Source organism: Rhea pennata, chromosome 8 (assembly GCF_028389875.1).
Source record: "Rhea pennata isolate bPtePen1 chromosome 8, bPtePen1.pri, whole genome shotgun sequence".
Taxonomy (NCBI): domain Eukaryota; kingdom Metazoa; phylum Chordata; class Aves; order Rheiformes; family Rheidae; genus Rhea; species Rhea pennata.
The window spans coordinates 1506334-1530388 of record NC_084670.1 but is presented as its reverse complement, the minus strand read 5'-3'; the positions used below and the strand labels follow the sequence as shown (position 1 = coordinate 1530388).

The 24055-nt window shown below is 39.9% G+C and overlaps 2 protein-coding genes across 2 annotated transcripts in view; both read left to right on the top strand.

Moving 5' to 3' along the window:
* SRSF11 (serine and arginine rich splicing factor 11) overlaps positions 1-24055 on the top strand; it is a 235526-nt gene that overhangs the window by 140452 nt on the left and 71019 nt on the right. The window lies entirely within an intron of this gene.
* Positions 1-24055, top strand: part of LRRC7 (leucine rich repeat containing 7) — a 98737-nt gene that overhangs the window by 57268 nt on the left and 17414 nt on the right. Inside the window, exons 13-21 of the mRNA XM_062581560.1 lie at positions 965-1064; positions 1231-1233; positions 1806-1924; positions 7484-7684; positions 13571-13682; positions 13918-14098; positions 15078-16755; positions 18462-18611; positions 23256-23375. Coding sequence (XP_062437544.1) covers positions 965-1064; positions 1231-1233; positions 1806-1924; positions 7484-7684; positions 13571-13682; positions 13918-14098; positions 15078-16755; positions 18462-18611; positions 23256-23375 — 2664 coding nt within the window. The remainder of the gene's footprint in view (positions 1-964; positions 1065-1230; positions 1234-1805; positions 1925-7483; positions 7685-13570; positions 13683-13917; positions 14099-15077; positions 16756-18461; positions 18612-23255; positions 23376-24055) is intronic.

Below are 24055 nucleotides of genomic sequence, written 5' to 3'. Positions count from 1 at the left end.
GACCTTTGCAGGGCTTACTACTTTCATCTAACTAAACTGCTATATCCCGACAAAAGCTAGTAAATAAAGGGCAAAAGTATCAACAGGATGTTTTGAGGATAGAAACCTTCAAGGTAAGACTTTTATATCAAACGTGTTCTTTGTCCCGTCCTTAATTCCATATATACCTCCATTCCTGTCTTCTTCCTATATTCTCTTCCTGTCTGTGCTTTCATTCCTGCATATTTAAACTTCCATTAAAACCAGTGGGAGTTGAGACTTGTAAAGGGTGCACAAGAAGTCTGAGTCTTTTTTTTTGGAGAAAACTCTCATTTAAGTTCCTACTAAATTTTGTTTAAATAAGCCTTTATTTGGCCCAAGGTGCTTGGTTGGTATGTTATTACTATACATTGCTTAGGGTTCTAATTTTAAACAAATGACAGTGAGAAATAAAATAATTCAACCATCATATGAGTCGTGGAATAACTCCCCATCAGTTCTTACCAGAATTGGTGGACAAAAGGATTTTGCAGTTCCAAGGTTTAACTCTAAAAGGAAGAAAACTCAATTTGCAGAATATTCAAAATGTTCAACATATCTAACAGTTTTTAATAGTCTCAGTAAATTCTCATAATCTCATCTTTCTCACCTTACAATAATGCTCTACTGCAGAATTATATCCCTTCAATTGAAGTCATCGTGTTGTTGCAGACGCTATTCAATGTGATTCTTAATATGCAGTCAGGATTTCTGATATTTAGTATTCTTCTCTTGACCCCAGTAGGAATTACAGACACTCCAGAAGTGAGGAATGGGAGAGAAAACATCTAGATCAGATTAATGCTTGTTTTACTCCACAAGATAGGATTATTTTCCTACAGAATTCTAGATGTTCTTATATTTTCTCTTTGTCAGGTGCTAAAATCCCATTTAATTATCATACATGCTCTGAATGAACCGTCCTTGTTTTCCCTTTCTTACACAGTCCAAGGCTCTCATTCCCCTGCAAACAGAAGCTCATCCAGAAACAAAGCAAAGAGTACTGACTAACTACATGTTTCCTCAGCAGCCCCGCAGTGATGAAGGTAAAACACCAAAAGCAATTCCTGCAAAGGCAGGAGTGTATTACATTGCTTATTCAGAAAATGGAGATAAAAACGGAGGGATGGAGAGGGAGGAGTTTCAAACCATAGTTCCATGTCTGAGTTTCTCTCTTCCTGTTATGTAAGCCCCGCAGTGCATATGTGACAGTCTGTGTTTTGTCATACACAAAACACACCTTCTTTTTTCAAATCACTTAACCTAAGTCTGATGGGCCAAGACTTTCTTAAACGTTTTTCTACTGTCAGAAGCTTGGCTTCATATAAGGAATTTTAACCTGGTCATTAAGTTTGCAGGGGCAGAAATTGTAGGATATACCTTGCTGCCATCGGACAGACGGTTGGCCGGACCAGCCCGGTGGGCAGCAACACCAAGGGCACCGAGGTGGGGCTTTCCTGGAACATGTGGGTCAGGAACAGGGTTTCTGCCTCCCAACTCATATACATAGGTTAAGTTACAGAGTTTGCATACTCTCTCCTCCCTCAGCTCTGCTCCCCAAAATCCAGATGCTTCCCCTTCCCACCATTCTTTTCAGTTTTAATATCAAAATCTGTTTGTAATTATTTGCCTGTTATTACCCTCATTACCCTCCTTCAGGAGTTTTAAGACAATAACCCAAGATTACAGGATCATCTAAAAACTTGTCTTCTTATATCATTCTCAGTCTTTTGCTAGGTGCACTAATTACATGTTCTGTTGCATTGCTGTTTGCAATTAAACTGTAGATTTCCCGTCAGACAGTGACAGTTTTAACCCTACTTTATGGGAGGAGCAGAGACAGCAACGTATGACTGTTGCCTTTGAATTTGAAGAAAAAAAAGAAGAGGAGGAAAATGCAGGGAAAGTTAAGGTAAATTCTGTCTAATTTACTATTGTATTTACATAATATGGACAGAGTCCTACTTACAGATCTTGTGCTGAAGTATTTTTGTGTTTTAAATGTGTAAATAATAATTTAAACTGTAATTCAAGTGTAGCAGTTGAGGAAGAATAGCATATGTTTTCTCCCTAAAGTATGCATTAATAATTTCTGGATTTGCTGTTGTTTTCTAGACAGTGAAAGTTTGTTTTCATCAGTCAGTCAAGGACCATAACCCTAATGATATTTGGTTCCTGATGTCACAGGTGTTTTATAAATAAGACAATACAATCTGTTTTGAGGCAACAAATTACTATCCGATCATCTAATACTTCAGAAATATTTAGACCACATGGGTGATTGCAAATTCACTCAGTGTGGAAGTAGATGAAAACTTTGCAACTTTATGGCATTAGATATGAGTGTGCACTGCAAAAGATGATGGAGAGCGGAAAGCATCACCTCTTAAATTTTGTAACCTACCTAAAAATGAGGATAATTATCAAAACATATATCTCCTCCCCCAACCTGTCTGTAATTAATTCAATTCAGAGTTTTCAACTGAGTCATTAGTTGCTTGTGCTCTTAGAAAGATACTGTCACGTCCTTCTATTTTGAGCATGGCATGAAAATTTCTATTTCTTGTACAATATCAAGGAATCATCCGAGGTCAAACACTTTAACGCTGAAAATTTTTAACTGATGTAAGAAATCCAACATAAGGAGCGTCACCAAAAACAACATCATATGAGATGAAAAAGATATTTTAATTGAAAATTTAACAACAAAATATATTTATTAATAGCCATTAAATGAACATTCCACTTATATCATCTTGGAGAACTTTGATTTGCCTTTTTAATAATTTCTATTTTTTCTCATTATGAGTTTTCATCTAATGACTTGTGATCAGAGTTAATGGACTCTACTGTTTTAGTTAAACAGAAATGAACCTTTTTTTTTTTTTCTAAGTAGCCTTTGACTCACAATAAATTGATTAAGCTGAAATTTTACCCTGAATGAACACAGGCATATGGTCCATGTATGGAAAACAGAACATCAGGAAGAATTTTATATTGTTTCACCATTTCTAGTCATGATTTTAACTGTAGGCAGTATGGCTGTCCAAATGTCAAAAACAATTGACAATTAACAGAAGATTTGATATGAATTTCTAGGATGATAGAATATTTTAGTTGTATGTTATTTGCAAGCATCATTTTCAATATTCAGATATGGTAATATAATGAATCATATCCCTTATATTACAATCAGAAAGGCTGTTTATTTCAGAACACTATGAATGACTGAAAACGTTTCCTTAAAGTGTTCTTGTAGAGAAAATAAATCCTCCATACGTGAAATGCTGGTCCTGTACTTCAGTTCAAATGCTGCCATCTGCTGTACAGAGAACGGAGAGGCAAACATAAAATACATAGTACCACATTTTCAATTTTCCTAAAAACAGAACTTAACAAAAATAGGATGTGGCCTGCATCTATGGTGTGAGCAGAGTCTCTGCATGGTCCCACCTGGGACCCAGCTATGCCCTACCGGAGCTGCTCAGGAAGCCGTCAATGCTCTGGTCACAGTGCTTTCTTACCTGGGCTGTTCTGACCTCCCTGGCAATTTTGGCCAAATGTGTGGCCTGTGGAGCAGGATTTGCAGTTCCAGAGGTGTACATTTGGTCAGGCTGTCTCAACTCGGTTTCGGTGGAAAATCAGAATGGCGGCATGGCCTTTGGCCTGGCCAGTCGTGCCAGGGGAAGGGGGAAGGATTGATTTTTTTTCCCTATTGGTCCTCCACGTTCTGCAGAGCTGCAGCCATCCATAAAGATGGATGGCTTAGCCATCTAAAGAGTAAGACAGTCTTTATCCTTCATATCACCGCTCCGTAGTAGACAAGAGTGGGTGCAAAACAATGTAGTACTGAGTCCATTTCTGCATAGAAATACAGTCCAAATTCCATACAGTCCAAATTCCTCTGTTCCATAATGATCATAACATCTCTTCATCACAACAAAAGCACCTTACCTTATATTTGATGCCAAATTCTGCAGCTGATGCTATAGTTATTGCTTATATAGAGAAGAATTATTAAACGAAATGCTAAGTATGGAGCTCAGAGCTGATCAGAGATTTCCTCCAATTTGTGTGCCTTCAGGAGATCATCTTCCCTCTGTCATATCTCACTGCATGTATACCACGTACCTATAAATGCCTGCAATCTATAGAAACTGGAAGTGGGGAAATAATACTGTTCAAACTGGGGATATCTTACCAAGTTTTGAAAAGAAAAGATTTGCAAATATAGGGTTTTCCTTTTCCTTTTTCCTATCACAGAAAACACCCTTTTTACCCAAGCCATGGAAAAAAAGAGCTCAAATTAAATGACTAATAATAGGACGGAAACATCTGTTTCTATCCTTCTGGTGTGTCTGTGCTCTTTCCCGGTGAGGCTAATCATCTCAAATGTTATAAAGAATTATTTGACCAAACTGTTCACTAGCCTGTGTTTAGATTCATGAGCTAAAAAACGAATTCTGGAACATTTTGTTAACTTGATGTTTGTCACTCCATGTGTTGTGATAGGTCTTAGGGAGGTTTTGCCATGTTCACTTTTAGCAATTGCACCAGACCTGCACAGGATAACTTTGAAGATTATCTTTAATTATCAATAGGAGGGTCATGATACTTTTGAGGTAACATTCAAATATACCAGAATTTTATAGACAGGGAATATGGATTTTATATGTAGTGGTAATTCTAACTACTTCTAAGATCAGTTGTGGAAATAGCTGTATTCCAATGGACATCACCTGCTATAGCAGCCAGTCTTTTTACTGTTCAATATTGATATTCACAATGATATATGAGAGTCCTACTGAAATCCCTGTCTTTGACTTGGTTATCAAGTGTGGACTGGATGAGTGGACAGTGAGGTGGATAGAGAACTGGCTGAAAGGCGGAGCTCAGAGGGTCGGCCTCAGTGGCGCGGAGTCCAGTTGGAGGCCTGTGGCTAGTGGAGTACCCCAGGGCTCAGGACTGGGTCCCATCCTGTTCAACTTTTTCATCAGCGACCTGGATGAGGGGACAGAGTGCCTCCTCAGCAGTTTTGCTGATGATACCAAGCTGGAAGGAGTGGCTGATACAGGGGAGGACTGTGCTGCCATTCAGAGAGACCTGGACAGGCTGGAGAGCTGGGCAGAGAGGAACCTCCTGAGGTTCAACAAGGGCAAGTGCAGGGTCCTGCACCTAGGGAGGAATAACCCTAGGCAGCAGGACAAGGTGGGGGCTGACCTTCTGGAGAGCAGCTCTGCAGAGAAGGACGTGGGAGTGCTGGTGGATGACAGGTTGACCATGAGCAATGTGCCCTTGTGGCCAGGAAGGCCAATGGTCTCCTGGGGTGCCTTAGGAAGAGTGTTGCCAGCAGGTCGAGGGAGGTGATCCTGCCCCTCTACTCAGCCCTGGGGAGGGGTCATCTTGGGTAGTGTCCAGTTCTGGGCTCCCCTGTCCAACAGAGACATGGAGCTACTGGAGAGAGTCCAGTGTAGGGCTACAAAGATGATCCGAGGGCTGGAGCATCTGCCCTGTGAGGAACGGCTGTGAGAGCTGGGCCTCTTCAGCCTGGGGAAGAGAAGACTGCGGGGGGATCTTACCAATGTGTACAAGTACCTGAAGGGAGGGTGTCAAGGGGATGGGGCCAAACTCTTTTCAGGTGTCCCCTGTGACAGGCCAAGAGGCAATGGGCAGAAATTGAAGCACAGGAAGTTCCTCCTGAGCGTGAGGGGGAATTTCTTCCCTGTGAGAGTGACGGCGCACTGGACCAGGTTGCCCAGAGAGGTTGTGGAGTCTCCTTCTCTGGAGATATTCAAGGCCCACCTGGATGCAACCCTGTCTAATATGCTCTAGGTGACACTGCTTGAGCAGGGTGGTTGGACTAGATGATCTCCAGAGGTCCCTTCCAACTGTACCTATTCTATGATTCTATGATAAAAGTTAAGCTCCCTTTGCTTACTTCACGTGCACAGTGAGGTAAATACTTCTTTGTGGTAAGTGCTTCCAATACATTTTTATCATGATAAATGTGAAGTAATGTCAAATTTCGTAACCTCAGTAAAAAGAAACAGTTATCATGACACACAGCTTGTACTGAGAGTGGTAATTTTGATTCTTTGAGGGATTTTATTGTATTTTCAGCCAGAGAGCAGCAGACTGAACAGCACCTTCTGGGTTTCAGCTGACCCCATTTGTCTCACGTTAGTGGGACTGTGCAGCAGGCTTGCTTGCAGCAGGCTGCTCCAGAGGATGTGCTTTATGTTTGATCCCTTGAATCATGGACTTTGTGTTGAAACCAAAACTGTGTTTTGCACCTCATATAAAGAGAGTGGAGACAGGGCAGGTTTTCGGTGTGAAGGGTGGGTGGAGGATAGAGTGGGGTGGGCAGGAGGAGCCCTGCAGGGAACAGCGACATGGCAGCTGTCGCACTGCAGACTAGGCCTAAGGTACAAACCTACAAAACTCCATACTGCTCAAGCAGGCTTGCTGAGGACGTACTTTGCTTGGATGTAATCTTCTCTTCCCCCAACATCTCACAATGTGGTTCCAGCAGACAAAATATACTTGTGACACAGTTGGGAAACACCTAGGGAGAGGTCAGCATCATGCCTTCTTTCCTGCTTGGATCACTCCTCAGATGCTAATTTGCGGTGCCCTCTCCTCAGAGCATTTTGCTCATGGTTGCGTACTCTTCCACTGCATGATGGGGAGTGATGTAATCTGTTAGCCTTCTCAACCACTCTTCCCCTTCAACTCAACTCTGCAATTTTATAGAATTGTCTTAAATCTAGGATTGCTTTGGACTTGAGTAGATAAATTTTTTCTCTACTTCTGAGTGATAAAAATTATAAACTTGAATGTTGAGTACTGTAGGAAATCTGTAGGTCTTTCAGTCAACTGAAGTACTTGTCAATGTGACTGTGGGCACTGTTTCTGTATTGGCTTGAGTCTGTTTTCCTGTATTTTCTCTATACATAAGAGTAAGATTCATACACTTGAGTGCATGTACACACATTATACATCTCAAAGAGCAAATAGCTACCAGTAGATCAGATTCTGTTTTCTCTTGTTATAGGTAATTCAGATTAATTCAGTACACTGAATGTAGCTAAATTAATTCTGCATTTACACCAGTATTGTTATGAAAGAGTGTGATTTAATATGTTAGTACTCTAAAGTCAAGTGTAGAATTAAAACATAGTGCTCTCACAGGGTAAAAGAGGTTTAGAGGGAAGCATTCCCATTCGTTCTTTTATGTCACTGAAGTTCCATTATAGATTGAGAGCAAATTTCAGTCCAATGACTTTTTTTTTAAAAAAAAGAAAGAAAAAAAGAAAATTTGAAGATAAATATATGTAATGCATTGCCCCAAATAGATAAATTCAAAAGCTGATGAATTTTCACCTAGCCATCATACTGTAACCATAGTTTTAGTTTGCATGTTGTATTTTGTATTTGTGTTTTAATTCTTTTTGTGAATGTTTAGGTTGAAATAAATCTAAAACGTTATCCCACTCCATACCCAGAGGATTTAAAGAATATGGTAAAATCAGTTCAAAATCTGGTTGGCAAAACGAGTCATGGAGTACGGCCGGAAAGCTCAACACCAGCTGTGAACAGTGAACAAACTGTGAAAGAAGCATATGAGCACAAGTGGCCCCTGACACCAAAGGAGATTTCAGTGGAGGTAATGTAACAGTTTGTTCCTTTCGAGAGTTCAAGATGAGGTTTTAATATAACTCCATCACGTGATATTCTGCATCTGTTGTGAACTTCATACCTCACAGTTTCCTGTTTCATTCTTTAAAGAAAATTTAATTTTATATTGAGTCTGCTGCTTTTCCAATACCACTAAGATTAGCAGACTGAATTTTTGGTTTTAAATCTACTTAGATCTGAATTTTGATATGGGCATACACAAGCACTCTCCTAAATTTTAATGTTATGAGGTACTTGCACAATAGCAGGAGAATAGACCTTACCATGATTTACATCTCAGCCTTAAATAAGTGTATTTCTGAACCAAATATGTAAATGACAAACAAGTTTGTTCTGTCTGACATGAGGTTTTGCCGTTTCTATTCACATTAAACTTAATGCATAGCAAATAAATCTTATCAAAAGTTAGTGAAGTCAACAGAGTGCTTCATTGACTGCAGAGAACTTTAGATCAGGCCCCCTGGAATAGAGCGTTACTGTGAGTTACAGAATCTGAACCTTAGTATCTTTTCACCTCTTTTTATTTAAACATTATGATAGATTTATTGTTCTTGAATATTGCTGTCTGTGGCTAGCAGTAGAATTTTTCTTCACCAGTTTTCCATATAGGTAACACAGATCAGGCCGTTTTTGTATATTCAGCAGTCTCTGCAACTGCTCTCTCAGTTCTCTGTGTTCATTTACAGTTAAACATTTCTATTTCTTTAAAAAAACAAAATGATTTTCTCTTAGTGTGACCAGAAAATTTTCTTCAAGTCTAGGCACTGTTTGAATTAGTACCTCAAACTAAAATACGTAAGTTAAATCATTAATGTTTTTATATAAATCTGAAATTTCACCTTCCAGCATTTGTGCTGTGTTGTGTGCCACCACAGAGTCCTGTGGGTATTCAGAGCTTAATGAAGCCTCCACTATGGAGGTGGAAGGAAAAAGTAGGTGGGCAGTAATGCCACAAAATACTACAGCTGCTCTGAAATGATCGTGTGACCACATACTGTGCTCAAGTTAGAGGAAGATAAAGAAGACACATACCATTCCTAGGTTTTATTCTTTGAGAAAAATGCACTAATGTTTGCAACAGAATGTTGTACATTCTGTGAATGTATGTGAATGTACATGAACATTAATTGTATGAGTATCAATAAAAACATTCTGTAAAGATTGATGAATTTCCAAAAGACCCTGCAGTGATTCCTGAACTGCAAATAAATGATATGATCGCAATTTCCTGGTTGATTTTCTACCCTAAGCAACTGATGTGAATGCATGAGTATTTCCATCCTATCAGTGAAGATGTATTTCTCATCTTCTATTTAGTATAATGGTGAAGATAATTGATCTTTTTTGGAATTTTGTTTCCCTAATATTTAGTCAAGACTAGTAACACTAGTAACTGTCTTGTTGACTGAAGCAAAGGAAAAGAATATTCTCATCATTCGTAGAACTGGAAGCAAATAATGCCACAGGGGAAAATTTTTGGCAATAAAGCAGAATAATGTATACATTTTCCTCACTTTTGATTTCTATATGAAGATACAGAAGGTGTGGGAAGCTGTAGAAAAAGTTGAAATGATTTTATGAACACTGTTACCATGATTTGGGTTGCAACATGTTAAAGCATAATTAAGCTCAGTTTGCTTTTCGGGTAACTAGGAGACATGATCTCAAGCCACAAGTTAAAATACCATTTAAAAGCGTAGGTGTGTTCTGATTTAGACTGAAGATATTTTCTAATAACAAAGTAATTTAACTCCAGGTGCAATGCTCAGTTTTTCATCCTCAGGAGCTAGATAAGGCGGTTTCTTTTCCGTTTTCTTTTGCTTTTTCTTAAAATTAATTTGTGTGTGTCTTCACAAAACTGTTTTCCAATAATAAAGGGAGCATCTGATACAAGTAACAAGTTAGATTTCAAATACCGTGTATCATTCTCCACCTTCCATAATAATAAGCAAACAATTTCCTAATTAATTATTAATTATTTCCTCTTCATTGCCCTAAAGCATTGTGAAAGATGTGCATTTTGGAGAAAGGATCTTTGGGATAACCCAGAACATTAGGTAGCTATTCCCTAAGGAACAGTGAGAAACACCACAAATGCACAATTAAGTATCTTCGGAGTTAATATTCTTTGCTATATATAGATTGACGAATTTATTTAATAGAGTTCTATATAATTGTCATGTTTTGGTTAAAAGGCATCTTTTGTATTCCAGCCTACAAAATTCAACCCTTTGTATTAATCCCTAGGAGGTTGGTTTAGACCTTGTAAAAAGGCAACTGGGTTGTCCTCTGAGCGATCAACATTTGTGCAGTTATTCCATGGCTACAGCCCCAGGCTGAACGAAAATAAGTCCTCAGTCCTGCTGCCTAACATCCACCCTTCTTAGTGTGGGGGTGGGTTTGTGATGGAAGGAGAGCGGTGGGTTTGTGCTTCGGGCAGCCTGCATTGCATAGTCTTGTCAGGAGAAAACCACTAGTGTTTGAAAACTCTGCTCTCAGAAACTGTTCATAGCCAGTGCCGAGGGCTCTCGGTGCGCCTGTTTTCCACGCAGACCGTAACACAAGGAGAAGTGGCTCCGGAAGGGCTTGTTCTGCAACTGCACACCGGGACCTAACTGCCATTGTGGAGAAAAAAGTGTACTAAGAAGTCCTAAGACAGGGCGTGTTCTCAGGGCCCCTGCTTGTGCAGATCCCACTAGTTACAAAGTTACAAAGTTGTGAACCCAGCTCTTGCCTTATGCCTCATTTAGTCACACTTGTATCTAACGATATTCAGATACCTAACTGTGGTTGCCTTTGTTTCTACACTTTTTCTGATCTCATTTATTCTTTCATTAAAGTTTTGGTAAAATCTGCAAAAGTAACATTTACTTTGGTCTGTTTATCTCTTCTCTTTGTTTTCGGTATCTCCTTAGCCAGTTTGTCATTCTCCATCATCTCCTAGCCTTCTCCCACCTGGAAGATCTGCCAGCTCTTTTCATATGTTTAATTGTTGCTCTAGAATAGACGCGTTACTAGCGGTCCTGCGCCGTTACTAGCGGTCCTGCGCCGTTACTAGCGGTCCTGCGCCATCTGTCTTGCATGTGCTGCATCTGCCCAGAGCCCTGGTCTGCTGTATTCAGAGGCTTTACGTTCTGACCAAATGGACTCTGAGTATTAAGTGATTTTGAAAAACACATCTCCCCAGGCTTTAATCTGTTTTTAGTGTGTGTGTGTGTGTGTGTTTGTATTGCCATCATGAATAATTGCCAATATTTCTCTTTCCCAGTTATTTGACTAGTTTTAACCATGAATCATCTCTTGGGAAACAGCTCATCATATTTTTTTTATCCTGTACCCATATCTTTCTTTGGTTAGTCCTGAGGATACAGACTCACTCAATACAATTAAATTTATCTTTTTTTTTTCCTTGAAATTTGTCCTATTAATATTTTTTTGACTTTTTTGTTCTTTGACTTATAAGAACAAGGGTCCCCTTAAGCAGGGAAGAATTAAATGAAATATGTTTTTTCAATACTTTACATCTTTCACATTCATAGTGTATTAACAAATGCCAGAATAATTCTTTGAAAAGTGTATTGATTTTTGTTGGAATAGCAAGACTGGGAAATAAAATGAAAAAAAAGAATACAACATAGAAAACTTCGTAAAATCATGCTCATAAAATAAAAGCCTGTATTCATCATTATGTCAAATATGGATACCACAGATTTTATGAACTGGTTCTTCCTCTGTTATAGCAAGTAGTTTTATTTTAAGCATGTACCATTTGGAATTTTCATGGCACAATATTGGGATTTTAGGTTCAAGATAGAGAAAGTAAAGAATTCCAAAAGAGTCACCTGTCTAATACAGACAACATTCATAAATCAACTTTGGAAATCACAGACAGGAAGGAGAAAGAAGAGCATGCAAAAATCTTAGAGGTACAACAAGAAACTTAACATGCACCATGCTTGAGAAGTAGAGAGTTTCACAGCTTGGGCATGCCATGCACTTCATTATTTTTCAGAGAGTGGTTTTGCATGATAAGTTTGTTATACTGAGGGGGAAATGATTGTGCTGCACTGGAAAAATGCTATTGAACTGTTGTTGTTAGCTGTAAGTTGTATGTATATCAATACTGTTATATAAGAAATAGCATATATCACAAAGCAGTTGTATATACCAAAATGGTTTAAAATCCTGAAAATATTACACCATGTAAGAATCAGTATGTAGTTGTATTTGCTTAAGTGTTAGCACTGAAGGCATTAATTAAATGGGCTGTGAAGATGCCTGTTTCTTTGCTATTCTGGCATGGTACTGCTACACTGAAAGCAGAAAGATTTAAATATCCACTGTGTAAATATAATTATATTCTTTAAGGATAAATTATGAGGCAAATACTTGTACAAATTTTTGTTGACACTGTTTATACTAAAAAATAGTTAATGGAACCTAAATCTCTCAAAATATGAGCATAAATTTCCATCTTCCAAGTAAAAGCAAGTAGAATTTAAAGTACAGTATTTTACATTTTAATAATGCTTTTTACACTTCGATTTAAATTATTTCTCTAAATATTACACCTTTTGCCTTTATTGACTTCTTTCTGCAAAACTGCATGACTCATAATTACTGGAGTACTTTTATCAACAAAATGTCAGGGTTCAGAGATTCTCATAGGATCTCCATTACTGTAAGCTCCCTCCTAAATGTATTCCTCCCAACCATTTCCTCTAATTAATTACTTTCTCCTAATATCTCTCCAAAAATCCTCTTTTTTAGTAGATGCTCTTCTCCTCCAACTTCCATCCTCTTTCCAAGAACACAACCTGTCCTGCAACTCCCAAGACTATGCATGTGTGTCTTACCCCTTCCCACAAGGATCTAGACTGCAGTTGGTACCACTGCAGTGTGGCCATGTCCTTTCCGTCGGTTCCCTTTTCATGACCTTTGCTTGAGCCTGTGCACGGACATCTGCTTCCCACAAAGTAGGGTTCCTGCACTGCCTTTCCCCAAGTCCCCTCCTCAGCGGAGGGTTCCTGTATCATTCAGCTAGGTAGTGTCTTCCCCAGTCCCATCTCTCCAAGGTACCTGTCTTCAGGACTAGCATCTTTCTCATTTCTGAACTTTCTTCCACTGATGGGTTAAGAAATGGCACTGAGACCCTGTTTGTGTCTTCATTCCCTTCTAGTTACAACTAAGCCTAATTTAAATGACCTAATTCAAGTGCCCTAATTTAAAATCTCTCTTCTTAAGACCACTCTGTCTTTCTTTCTACTTTTTGATTTATGATATTTACAGCATATATCTCACTGCTGGGTAGAACAGAAAAACAGTTGTGCAGGACAGCCTTTGAAGGTTTGCTGAATCCTCAATGAGAAGTCTATAAAATCAGAATTATTTTAAGCTAGTAGAAAACTCTTTAGAGACAAAATCATTCTGATCTAATGCAGCTTTAGGAACAGCTGAATAAGTGGGAGGACTTTGTCACAAATAAATGCATGAGGAATTCTTAGTCCTGAAACAATAAGGAAATGGTTACTGTAAGTTCTTATTTCTACTGACAGCTTACATTTTTGTGATTTGACTTCGTCAAAAATGTTTGTGTGGCCTTGGCACATATTACAATTTCCATCTGTTTTGCTCACATTTTCAAAAGGAACACATCATGATAATATTACAGATATTTGCTGTGGAACTGATCAGAGTTTTCAGCTGACAAATTAGCATGATTAGACACACTACCTGTGTGGTAGTGCCTCACCTTGGTTAAAAAAAAAAATAAAAAAAAGCTATGAAGTGTTTGTTTGTTACAGTTTGAAGTGAATTGTTTCCTGTTTTTATTCTACATTATTATATTCCTCAGGATGCCTATGGACATCCTGCCAGTGAGATGAGGATAGGGGAACTTCGTCCTTCCATGCCAGAGACGCCGTTGTACCAACCCAAACTTGTTCTTCTGGGTAAAGAGAAGAAAGGTACCAGCTTGACTTACAATGACATCTTAGATGAAAGCATATGTAATGTACGCAGATAGATAAGACACATTTATTAACGTATTCTGTAATTTACTCTGATTTTAAAATCCATTACAGGCATATTTGTGCACATACATATATGTCTATATTCATAGTGTCAATTTAAAAATGTATTTCTCTGGAGTTCATTTTCCAAATACTACCTCCTGAAAATGTTTGCTGTGTTTTGTTTCAGAATCGACAGATGAATCTGAAGCAGATAAGATGCATTGTCTGAACAACAGCGTTTCCTCAGGCACTTACTCAGACTATTCCCCTTCCCAGGCTTCCTCAGGGTCCTCCAATGCACGTGTTAAAATGGGGTCCTTGCAGACAACGACTAAAGAAGCAGTGAATAATTCTTTGTGGGGGAACAGGTGTGATCATGTTTCTTAACACGACTTCCCTGTTGCCTTTTGACTTATGTTGTCATATGCTTTCAGGCAAGGTGATAATACGCTATCTATAAAGGCATTCAAATCAAAATACAATATTGTATAGGTGTGCATAGCTATACACAGCCCAGGCTGTAGAGAGTTTGCCCCTCATTCATACTGTATAAATATCAGTAATTCTACAGCTGTTTTTTCAACTGTGTGGTATAACCATGCATTAAAATCATCTAGCAGTTGAGCTACAATTTTTCTGCTCCATGTGATACTGAGCTGCAGCTAGCTATATTTTAGCACAGTAAATAGAATTTATGTGATTCATATTCTTTATGTCCTGAGCCTTAGTTTTCCCTGGACTTCCAAGCATAATACAGTTCCTTGGAAGTTGTTGTGATTTGCACTGGCCATCAGTAACCTTAAAACATTCATATACTGTAAAACAAACACCCTGTCATATCTATTCCTGCTGTAGGTTGCCTAAATGTAGTTCCACCTTTAGAAATCCAGAAGCTCCATTAAGCACAAAGATTGGAGCCTACTCAATGGAGACGTGTAAAATCTTGGTGGTGAGAACAGGCACAAACTGAATCTGTATTTTGTTGTTGTTGTTTTAAAAAAAAAGCAGATGTAAAAAATTTCCCCTTCACTTCTAGAAGATTAAAGTAGGAAAGTAAGTTGTGTTTAGCTGGATTTACATGAACAAAAGGCATTGAACCATCCAGGACTTTTGGCTCACTGTTGTTTCTCCATATATAAATTTACAGCTTCTGTACTCCAGTGCAAAAACTGCTCCAGACATTCATGCCAAATCATTGGCATACAGAGCCAATCTCATAGTGAGATCTTGAAGCCACAGTATAGATGAAAGAATATTTAATTGCTTTATATGCATGTCTGTCTGGTGATTGCTTATGTTTTCTAATAGAGGACATTTTATCTTGTTTTATTTGTTTTATTTTTGCAGGCTGGTGCAGTCATTTCCTCAGCCCCTTGAAACAAAGCCATTACTGAGCCAGCGGGAATCTGCTCCAGCAGGAAACCTGCCGCAGCGCAACGACAGGCGCCCCATGAGTGACACTTTCACTGACAGCTGGAATGATAGTTCGCACTACGATAATACAGGGTTTGTTGCAGAGGAGAGCACAGTGGAGAATCCTAGTGCTAACCCTCTCTTAAGCACTAAATCTAGAAGCACATCTGCACATGGACGCAGGCCATTAATTAGGCAAGACAGAATAGTTGGCATTCCTCTGGAGCTTGAACAGCCTACACTCAGAAACACACATGAATCTGAAGTGCCTCCTCCCAATCTGTGGCAAAATTGGACCAGAACTCCTAGCCCTTTTGAAGACAGGACAGCTTTTCCTTCCAAACTGGAAAACACCCCTACCACCAGCCCTTTGCCTGAGCGGAAAGATCATGTCAAAGAGTCTCCTGAAATAGCTAGCACTTTCACTCCAGGAATAGCATGGGAATATCATGATTCAAATGCTAACAGAAGTCTCACAAATGTCTTTTCGCATATTCATTGTCGTCCAGAACCTACTAAAAGTGTTATTTCAATCAGCAAGAGTACAGAAAGGCTTTCTCCAATGATGAGAGATTTAAAAACTAATAAATTTAAGAAGTCACAAAGTATTGATGAAATAGACATTGGTACATATAAAGTTTATAATATACCTTTAGAAAACTATGCATCTGGTAATGATACTGTAGGAACCCATGAGAGAGTAGATAAGCTTATAGGACAGGAGCATGGCCTGTTGAGCATGTCTCGTAGTCAGTCTGTGCCAATGCTGGATGATGAGCTGCTGACTTACGGAAGCGTTAAGGTGCAGCAGCAGCCAAAGTCTTCTGTGACAAAGAAAGTCTATCAATTTGACCAAAGCTTCAATCCGCAAGGAGCAGTGGAAGTCACAGCAGAGAAGAGGTTACCAGCACCTTTCCAACACAATCCAGAGTATCTTCCCCAGCAGAGTAAAAACTTGACCCAGGATTTGGTCAGCCCGAGGGCCTACCGTGGCTACCCTCCCATGGAGCACATGTTTTCCTTCTCTCAGCCTTCGGTTAATGAGGAGGCAGTCAGTGCCCCATTTGCGAGCCAGGGGTCAAGGCCAGGTTTTTTGAGAAGAGCAGATTCATTGGCAAGCTCCACTGAAATGTCAATGTTCAGAAGAGTCAGTGAACCACATGAACTGCCTCCAAGCGATAGGTATAGCAGGCCTCCGTATCGAGGAGCTGTGGAGCGCCAAAGCAGTATCTCAGTGTCTGAATCTCAGTTCCTCAAAAGGAATGGCAGGTATGAAGATGAACATCCTTCATATCAAGAAGTGAAAGCCCAGACTGGAAGCTTTCCAGTTAAAAACCTTACACAAAGGAGGCCATTGTCTGCAAGAAGCTACAGTACAGAGAGTTATGGTACATCCCAAACCAGGCCAGTTTCAGCTAGGCCTACAATGGCAGCTCTGCTGGAAAAGATACCGTCAGACTATAACTTGGGTAACTATGGTGACAAGCCTTCAGATAACAGTGATATAAAGACAAGGCCTACCCCTGTGAAGGGAAATGAAAGCTGTGCTAAAATGCCTGCTGACTGGAGACAACAGCTACTTAGACATATAGAAGCTAGAAGGTTAGACAGGGTATGTTTGGCATTTCTCTGCAATTAATGCCTTTAGTTGTGTGTTTTGATACTTCAAACTATTTGCACGTACAGTGGTAAACGTGAGAATTCCCAATGAGGAAATTCCTGCATTTTGTGTCAGAGGAACTGGCCTGTAAGCTTTCTGTCAACACATAAAATCAGCTGGAATTAGGGATGGATTCCTGGGTAAATGAATTATAAAGAGTCTTTATACATAACTAAAGTAACTTAACACAGTGCACATTAATAATTTAATAACTACTGTAGCACTGTCTGAAATACTAAAAAAAATCTCCTTATTAACAGATGTGAATACTGCAGTCCACATTTTTGGTAATGATTTGCGAACTTTAAAAGGTGTGGGATACGTCTCTGCAATACAAGAAAAATTTAAAAAAATCACAGATAAAAAGTGAAAAAAATTTATTTTAACTTTCATATCACTGTTAGTGGAGGGAATTAACACTATTATCTTAACTCGGGAAAAAATGTCACTGAATATACACCACTGCTGTTTTTAACAAGAAATTATTATTCCTTTTAGCAATAGATAATTATGCTTATTTACCTTCTATACAAAGTGTAGTACAAACACTATAATGCATGATTTCTACAGTGATTTCGACTATTTAATGACCTGCTTCATGAATCTGAGTTTGCTTCATGAACTGAAGTGACTGTGAAAAAATTACTGTGGCCTAATGCATAGCTTCAAAATGTGTCCATATACGTATTTTATGCTAGATATTTGTGAGTCTGGTGTTAATATATTCATTACCTTTGGGGTCTCGAATATGATGCATATTAAAATATCATTAAGGATCAAATGCATAAACTTTAGAAATTGGCTTGAAGGCTGAAGCTTTTCCTTTACTTCAGCTATTTGCCTTGTGTTGTATAAAATTGATTGGAGAATAGTGCAGGAAAAAAGTGCAGGCCAAGTATGGAAGTTTCTGGTGGAAATCTGTATTTCCCAGATGTTGTTTGTTTAAGAAATATCTTTACATTTAGTTTAAACTGCATATATATTTAAGCACTATATTAATTCGTGGAAAGCTGACACTGGTGATTTTAGCAAATTAAATTGAGTTCCTAGGGTTTTCTGCAGGTGAAAGTGAGCTAATATATAGCTGTTTGCAACACTCAGTAATAAAAACCCTAAGAAGTTTGACCGACCAGTGGAGACTCTGTCCAGCTAGTGAGAGCGCCCGGCGCTGCCCGGCCGCAGCTGGCGCCGAGACGCGGGCGCCCGGGCGGGCGCCGCACCAGGGCTCGCCGCAGGCTTCCCTTTGCGCAGGCCCCCGGGGGCGCGCTCTTCCCGCCTAGGGTTTTTCGCTCTGCCTTTGAATCCCTCGTATGCTAGCTTCGTGCTTTCTGACCCATCCATGGTTGTGCAGACAGACCAAAAATTGGCCATATTTGCAAAATAAAGACTTGTACCATGTTGTATACCACAGATTTCAGATAACGACATATTTCATTTGCTGTCAGCATTGAAGTCTTCTTTATGGTATCCATTCTATGTATAAGTAGCAATGTATTTGCTTCCGTCTGACTCAGTGCATGCATCAAAAAGCTATTTATTTCTTGGTACTGTTTGTTTGCTTAAACTAAAACTTTGTGAAATTAACCATATATGTGTGAAACTTAATTCAATGAGCATGTGTGTTCATATCCTGTCACGTGGTTGTTTCCTCTACTCAGACCGCTGCTTACAAACACAACACAGTTAGCCTTGGCATGCTGCACTCTGGAGGTTTTTCAGCAATGCATGCCGGCAGAAGCATGACTTTAAACTTGCAGACTAAATCTAAATTTGAAAACCAAATGCTTCAAGAGCTACCTCTACCGAAAGTAAGTATGGGATAGCCAGCATATACCAGCCTTACAAAATAAATTAATACTCCTTGCTTTTTCCTGGTTTAGCTTTGCCTATTTTTCATGCTTATACTATACGCAATCCAAAAAGCAAAGACGATAATAACATAGTTTGCCTAGTCAATAACCTTGCGTTTTGGATTGAGTAGCTTACATGGCTGTCATTACTGCTTTCTGCTCTTGTGTTATATATAGACTGATGTGATCATTGTATTTCCCAATGATATAATCTGTGTACAGAACTGGAGAACCTGTTTTGTGTTTTGACTTTTTAATCTCAGAAAAATTAATGTGGATGTGTTTAAGGTGCATTTTAATAGGCTCCAAGAGACAGGGATTTACACATTTGAACATTAATTTGGGCATGCTGTAATATCTGATAAGCTTTGGGCACATATATGCTATACCTAAAATAATTTTATATTTTTGTTGTGAGTAATGCATATAGACAGACAGGAAATATTTTTTCATTTTTAATGTTTATTTTACAGCTATTAATGATGTACTGTTGATAAATACATACATATATAAATATTTAAATAAATAAATGTTGGATGGGAAAAGGTTATAGCAAGCCAGAGAGGAACATTGCTGAAGTATTCTCAGAGCATCAGAGAGGAGATTCTTCTCTTACTCTCAGTGACGTGTGGCCGCACTGGAGTCACAGGAGGAGCCGTTTTGCCATTTCATTGCAAGCAGTCTTGTTACTTGGATTGTGCGTAATGTCAGTGGGACTGCTGTAGTGCTGTGAGATACGCGCATTGGTAAGTGTCTTACTGCATTGGCATCTCTAAGTCCCGTTTAGCTGGTGGTACAACTTAGCTGCATCTCTGAGGGAAATTAAACAGTAACAGGGCACAGATGCCGGCTCAGAAACGTGGTGTCTGTGCTGTGACCTGCCAGGGCGGCCTCGGCGTGGCTTTGACGCGGCAGCTCCCCGCAGCGCCTGGCCGGGAATTCCCTAGGGGCAGAATCGGTGCCTGACTGAAGGGAAGAGTTTGCGTCCCACCCCGGTCAGGAGGAAAAGAGAGTTCAGTGGCGGCAGCGTGACCGGATTGTGTTCGTCTGCCGCAGGGCGAGCCGTAGCGCTACCTGCGTACGCACAGTATACTGGATTTCCAAGCAAAGCTGTGATAGTTGAAGAGCACACACGCACACACGCACATCGTTGTCAGGTTTCTCCTGCTCCATATTCTGTTAACTTTGTTTCCTTCTCCCATTCCAGCTCTCCGTGGAGTTAAACGGGTCCTGATACTAATGTATGCTTCTCCGTTGTTGCTCAGTTAATGACATCTAGGTCGCATCTTAAGTGTAGACGTGTGTGTGTTTGGACACAGGCAGCTCTGCAGTGTTGCTCGTACTGTATTTGCTTTCCAAGAATGTTTGTCTCTGTATATGATAGTTCTTGTCACAAGTCCTTGCAAGATGTCCATTTAACCTTAACTCCAAACAGTGTTACTATTTCTGTGCACATATTTAGGAATAAGATATTACATATTACTTCAAAAAAATTTAGGGTATGAATGATGGTGGGTTCTAATATATGGATATCTGAGGGTACGTTTAGGATGACGTGTTCTCGGGTGTGGTATTAGGTGAATTACTCTGCTTTATATTTCACTAGCACTTCATTGCTACATATCCATGTAAAATACGACGTTAGAATGTGTGGAAGGGCTGTATTCTTGTACTGTACAGTTTGGAAAGCAAGGGAAGAATTATTGCTGATCTGTTAATCTGAATGTATAGAATTGCTTAATTTTATTCCATTCACATGTTCTAGAAGATTTTGCATTTCTTGACGAATCTAGGCCACAGCAGTTTAATATATATTCCTCCTTTCTCTTTATAATGACCTAGATTCAGAGGAGTCGTTAGTGAGGTCTGATGGTGCAGTGGAAGCTCAGAAAACCAACTGTAGCAATTACTTAAACTGAGAATGATTATTGCATTGAGTCTACTCCATCTGTAACATTTTTTAACTGCTGGTTTTCATTTTTTTTACCTAGATGTAATAGATAAATAATTTTTACTGGTATGCAGTGTGACCAAGTTCTGCAAATGAATAATATTGCAAGCAGACTAATCCATTTTACTGCAGAAAAGAAAAACCTGTTACCACAGAATTTTCCTTTTCTATTCAGAGAGCAGCAAGCACTCTGTATCTTTTTTCTTCTTGAGTGTTACTTCACCTCTCCAGATTGGTCAGTCACTTACAGAAACAGCAGGGCAATCTCTGCAGTGACAAAAGCAACACTTTCCAGAAGAATACTTCCAGTCTTTATCGTCCATGTCAGAATTCTTTTAAAACTGTGTGGATTGGGGAGTTCGGTCTCAGAAGTACAGGACCATCTTTCTTTACGAATAGTCAGCGTTTCACAAGATGTGTCCGTTCAGGAGGGAGACCGGCAGGGCCCGTGGGCAGCCGCGCTCCGCTGCCTCGCGGGGTGGCTGGGAGCGCGCGGTGCCTTTCACAAAGCCATGGCGCAGGCAGGTGGCCGGACGGCCAGAATGGCCTCGGGCCCGCCGGGCTGCGGCTGAGGCTGGAGGGGACGACTCGCCTCACAAGAAAGATGTGCTTGCTTTTTCAGTTCTATCTATTACTCCTCTGAAAAGAAATTTTGCAGGGTGCATTTTGATTCTGGAAGTTGTTGGCTGCATGAGGTGAGACGACGCAGCCCTCGCTCGGACGAGGGTTACACGGGCCCAGCAAGCAGAAGGGCTCGTTCCTGAGCCGGTGAAGGCAAAAAGCCCCTAACTGGGCCAAAACAGACCCGGGTTTTGCAAGACGAGAGGATTAGAAAGATGGGGGTTAGGTTTCAAAAGGGTCCTCTGCTCTCGCCTTCGGACAAGCGGGACGCAGCGTGTGCCGGCCGCACGGCTCCAGCAGCCGGGCTCCCGGGCGCTGCTCGGCGCCGGGGCAGCCGCGCAGCGCGGTCCAGCCGGGCCGCTCGCCGGCCGCGCGCTCTGCGCACGGCCTTGGCGGTGCCGGGGGCACGCGCGGCCGCACGGCCGCTCATCCTGCCTCGTGCGCGCGCTGCCGGCGGCAGAGAGATCTGTGCTGTCAGAGCGACGGCAGCAGCTCTGCTGTATCGGCCCCTTGGGCTGGTGTCTGATGAGCCGTAGGGGATAACCTATGGAAAAAGTGCTGAGGGTGGCCTCATTTTTCCCTTTTTATCATATGTAAAGAAAGCTCTACAGGGAGGTCTCGCATTTTCAACAGGGGAAATGTTTGGAGAATTGCTCCAAACTCTTTCTTCTTCTTGAGTGTTACCTCACCTCTCCAGATTAGTCAGTCAGTCACAAAAACTCAAATTCGTTTTAATTTACGAAATATCACATCTTTCCTGATTTTTCTGGACCACTTTTTGAATGATGAGAAAATTAGAATGACAAGTTTTTTAGATTTCAAACAATTAGGAATGAAAATTTTTACTTAACCATTGAGGAATTTCATTTAAATCATGATTTACTGATACTTAATTTTAAAGCATTTTTAAGCTTTTTTTTTTTTTTTTTTAAAAAAAAGTCCTTAACCGACCAGTTATCAGCTTTAATATTTCAGAGAGACAGTTCTGTTTGTTCTTCAGTCATGTAAAGAAGTGTTTCATGACTTTTTTTCCCCAAAGTTAAAGAAGATAATGAATGATGGAGGAGAAAAAATAGACACTTTTCTTTTCTTTGCAGGTCACCATTAATTAAAATGAATAAGCAGTTAACTGAATAAGCCCTTCATAATGATAAGTGCTGTTAGCGGTATTATAAAGTTGGTATTTTGAAAGGACTGGCACAAAACGTGATAGCTATGTGAGCAAAATTTCCACCTAAAATAAATACAAATGATAGAAAATCTGGCTAGGACGGAAGATGAACACATGCCCTCAAAACTACTGAAAACAGTGAGTAAAACAACCAGTGAAAAATCTGGCAAAGAAGAAATGTGTCCAAAAGGAGAGAAAAGCAGAAAAGAGTAACAAAAGTGTAATACTCATTCAGGAAACATTGAATGTGTGTTATGTCCATTTGCACTCAGGACAGCATTTAATTACTGGTTAAGATTACAGTTAACTTCAGTAGAACAGAGTCAAATCCTAGAGAGAGATAGAGGACTGTAAGAAGTATACAGCACAGTGTAACATAGAGCACAGCTCAAGGTATGGTAGTCAAAACTTCAATATTATCATTAAGGAATATTTTATAAAGTAATTATAAGCATATAATTTATTATTAATGGCAAATGTTTACTAAAAAGTTTTTGATAATTGAATGACCAGTAAAAAAAAGTTCTAATTCAAATGATTAATGGCAGACTACAAGGTTAAATATGTAACTTTGGCTAAGACCTGTTGTTCTGAAAATAAGGAGTCATATTTAATTAATTTTCTCTTTTCTCTCATCATTCATTATTCTCATCATCTCTCTAAAGATCTCTTATTTGCAGAGAGTCTCATGGCAATACAGTTACATGTTAACAAAATACTATAAAATTTAAGATGATTTCCTTTTCAACAGTAGCGTGTTGCAGTTTAACTGGGTTGATTACTAGAATAAATGTGAAAAGAGAATTTTCTGTCATGCTCTGTCAAGTGACTAAAGGGTGCCGTCCCCTTTCCGCAATAGACCCCGTCGCAGCAGAGCAGCATCCTAGACAACGGGCAGGAGGAGGTTTCGGCGAGCAGCCAGTGGAACCCCTACCCCCTGGGGCGGCGCGATGTGCCCCCGGACACCATGGCCAAGAAGGTAAGTGGCTCGGCGCAGCCCCGCGAGGGAAGCTGCTGGCGTAGCAACACCTTGCTTCTGCTCTAGCACATCAGCGGAAGGAGGAGAACAGGTTAATGAGGACCAGTTTGGAAGACAAGTATTTTTAGTTTGAAGCTTAAACCAGTAATCACTATGAATTACAGACCGTGTTTTCATACCTGCTACACATTTTTCTATTTATGTGTGCAGATGCTAGTATTTACATCTGTAGCATGCAGAATGGGCGCGAGGGGGTCAGCAGGTGTACTCCCACCCATCAGAGTTGTCAGCTCCCTTTTATCCTGAAAATCCTTCATTCAAATTCTTCATTTCATTTCTTTTGTTGTAATAATTTAATGGCAAAAAACCAAATGTTTTAGGATGGAGACCAGATCAATGTCCAGACTGTCAAAGATATTGGCAGAGACATCCTAGGCAGTACATCATTTGTTGATAAACTTGCTAGCAAGGGCGGGGGGGAGGTCTGATTTCTAGTACCTTGTGGCAGTGGATACAAAATCACAGTTCTTAGATCTGGCCTGCTCCTGTCAAAACTCTGGCTGATCTCATCCAGCCCAATTTGGCCCTGTTTACATTGACTGAGAAACTGGCCGTTTTTATATATTCCAGTCATAACACTGAAGAATAAAGGATCTTAGCAAACTAAGCTGTGTTTGCAA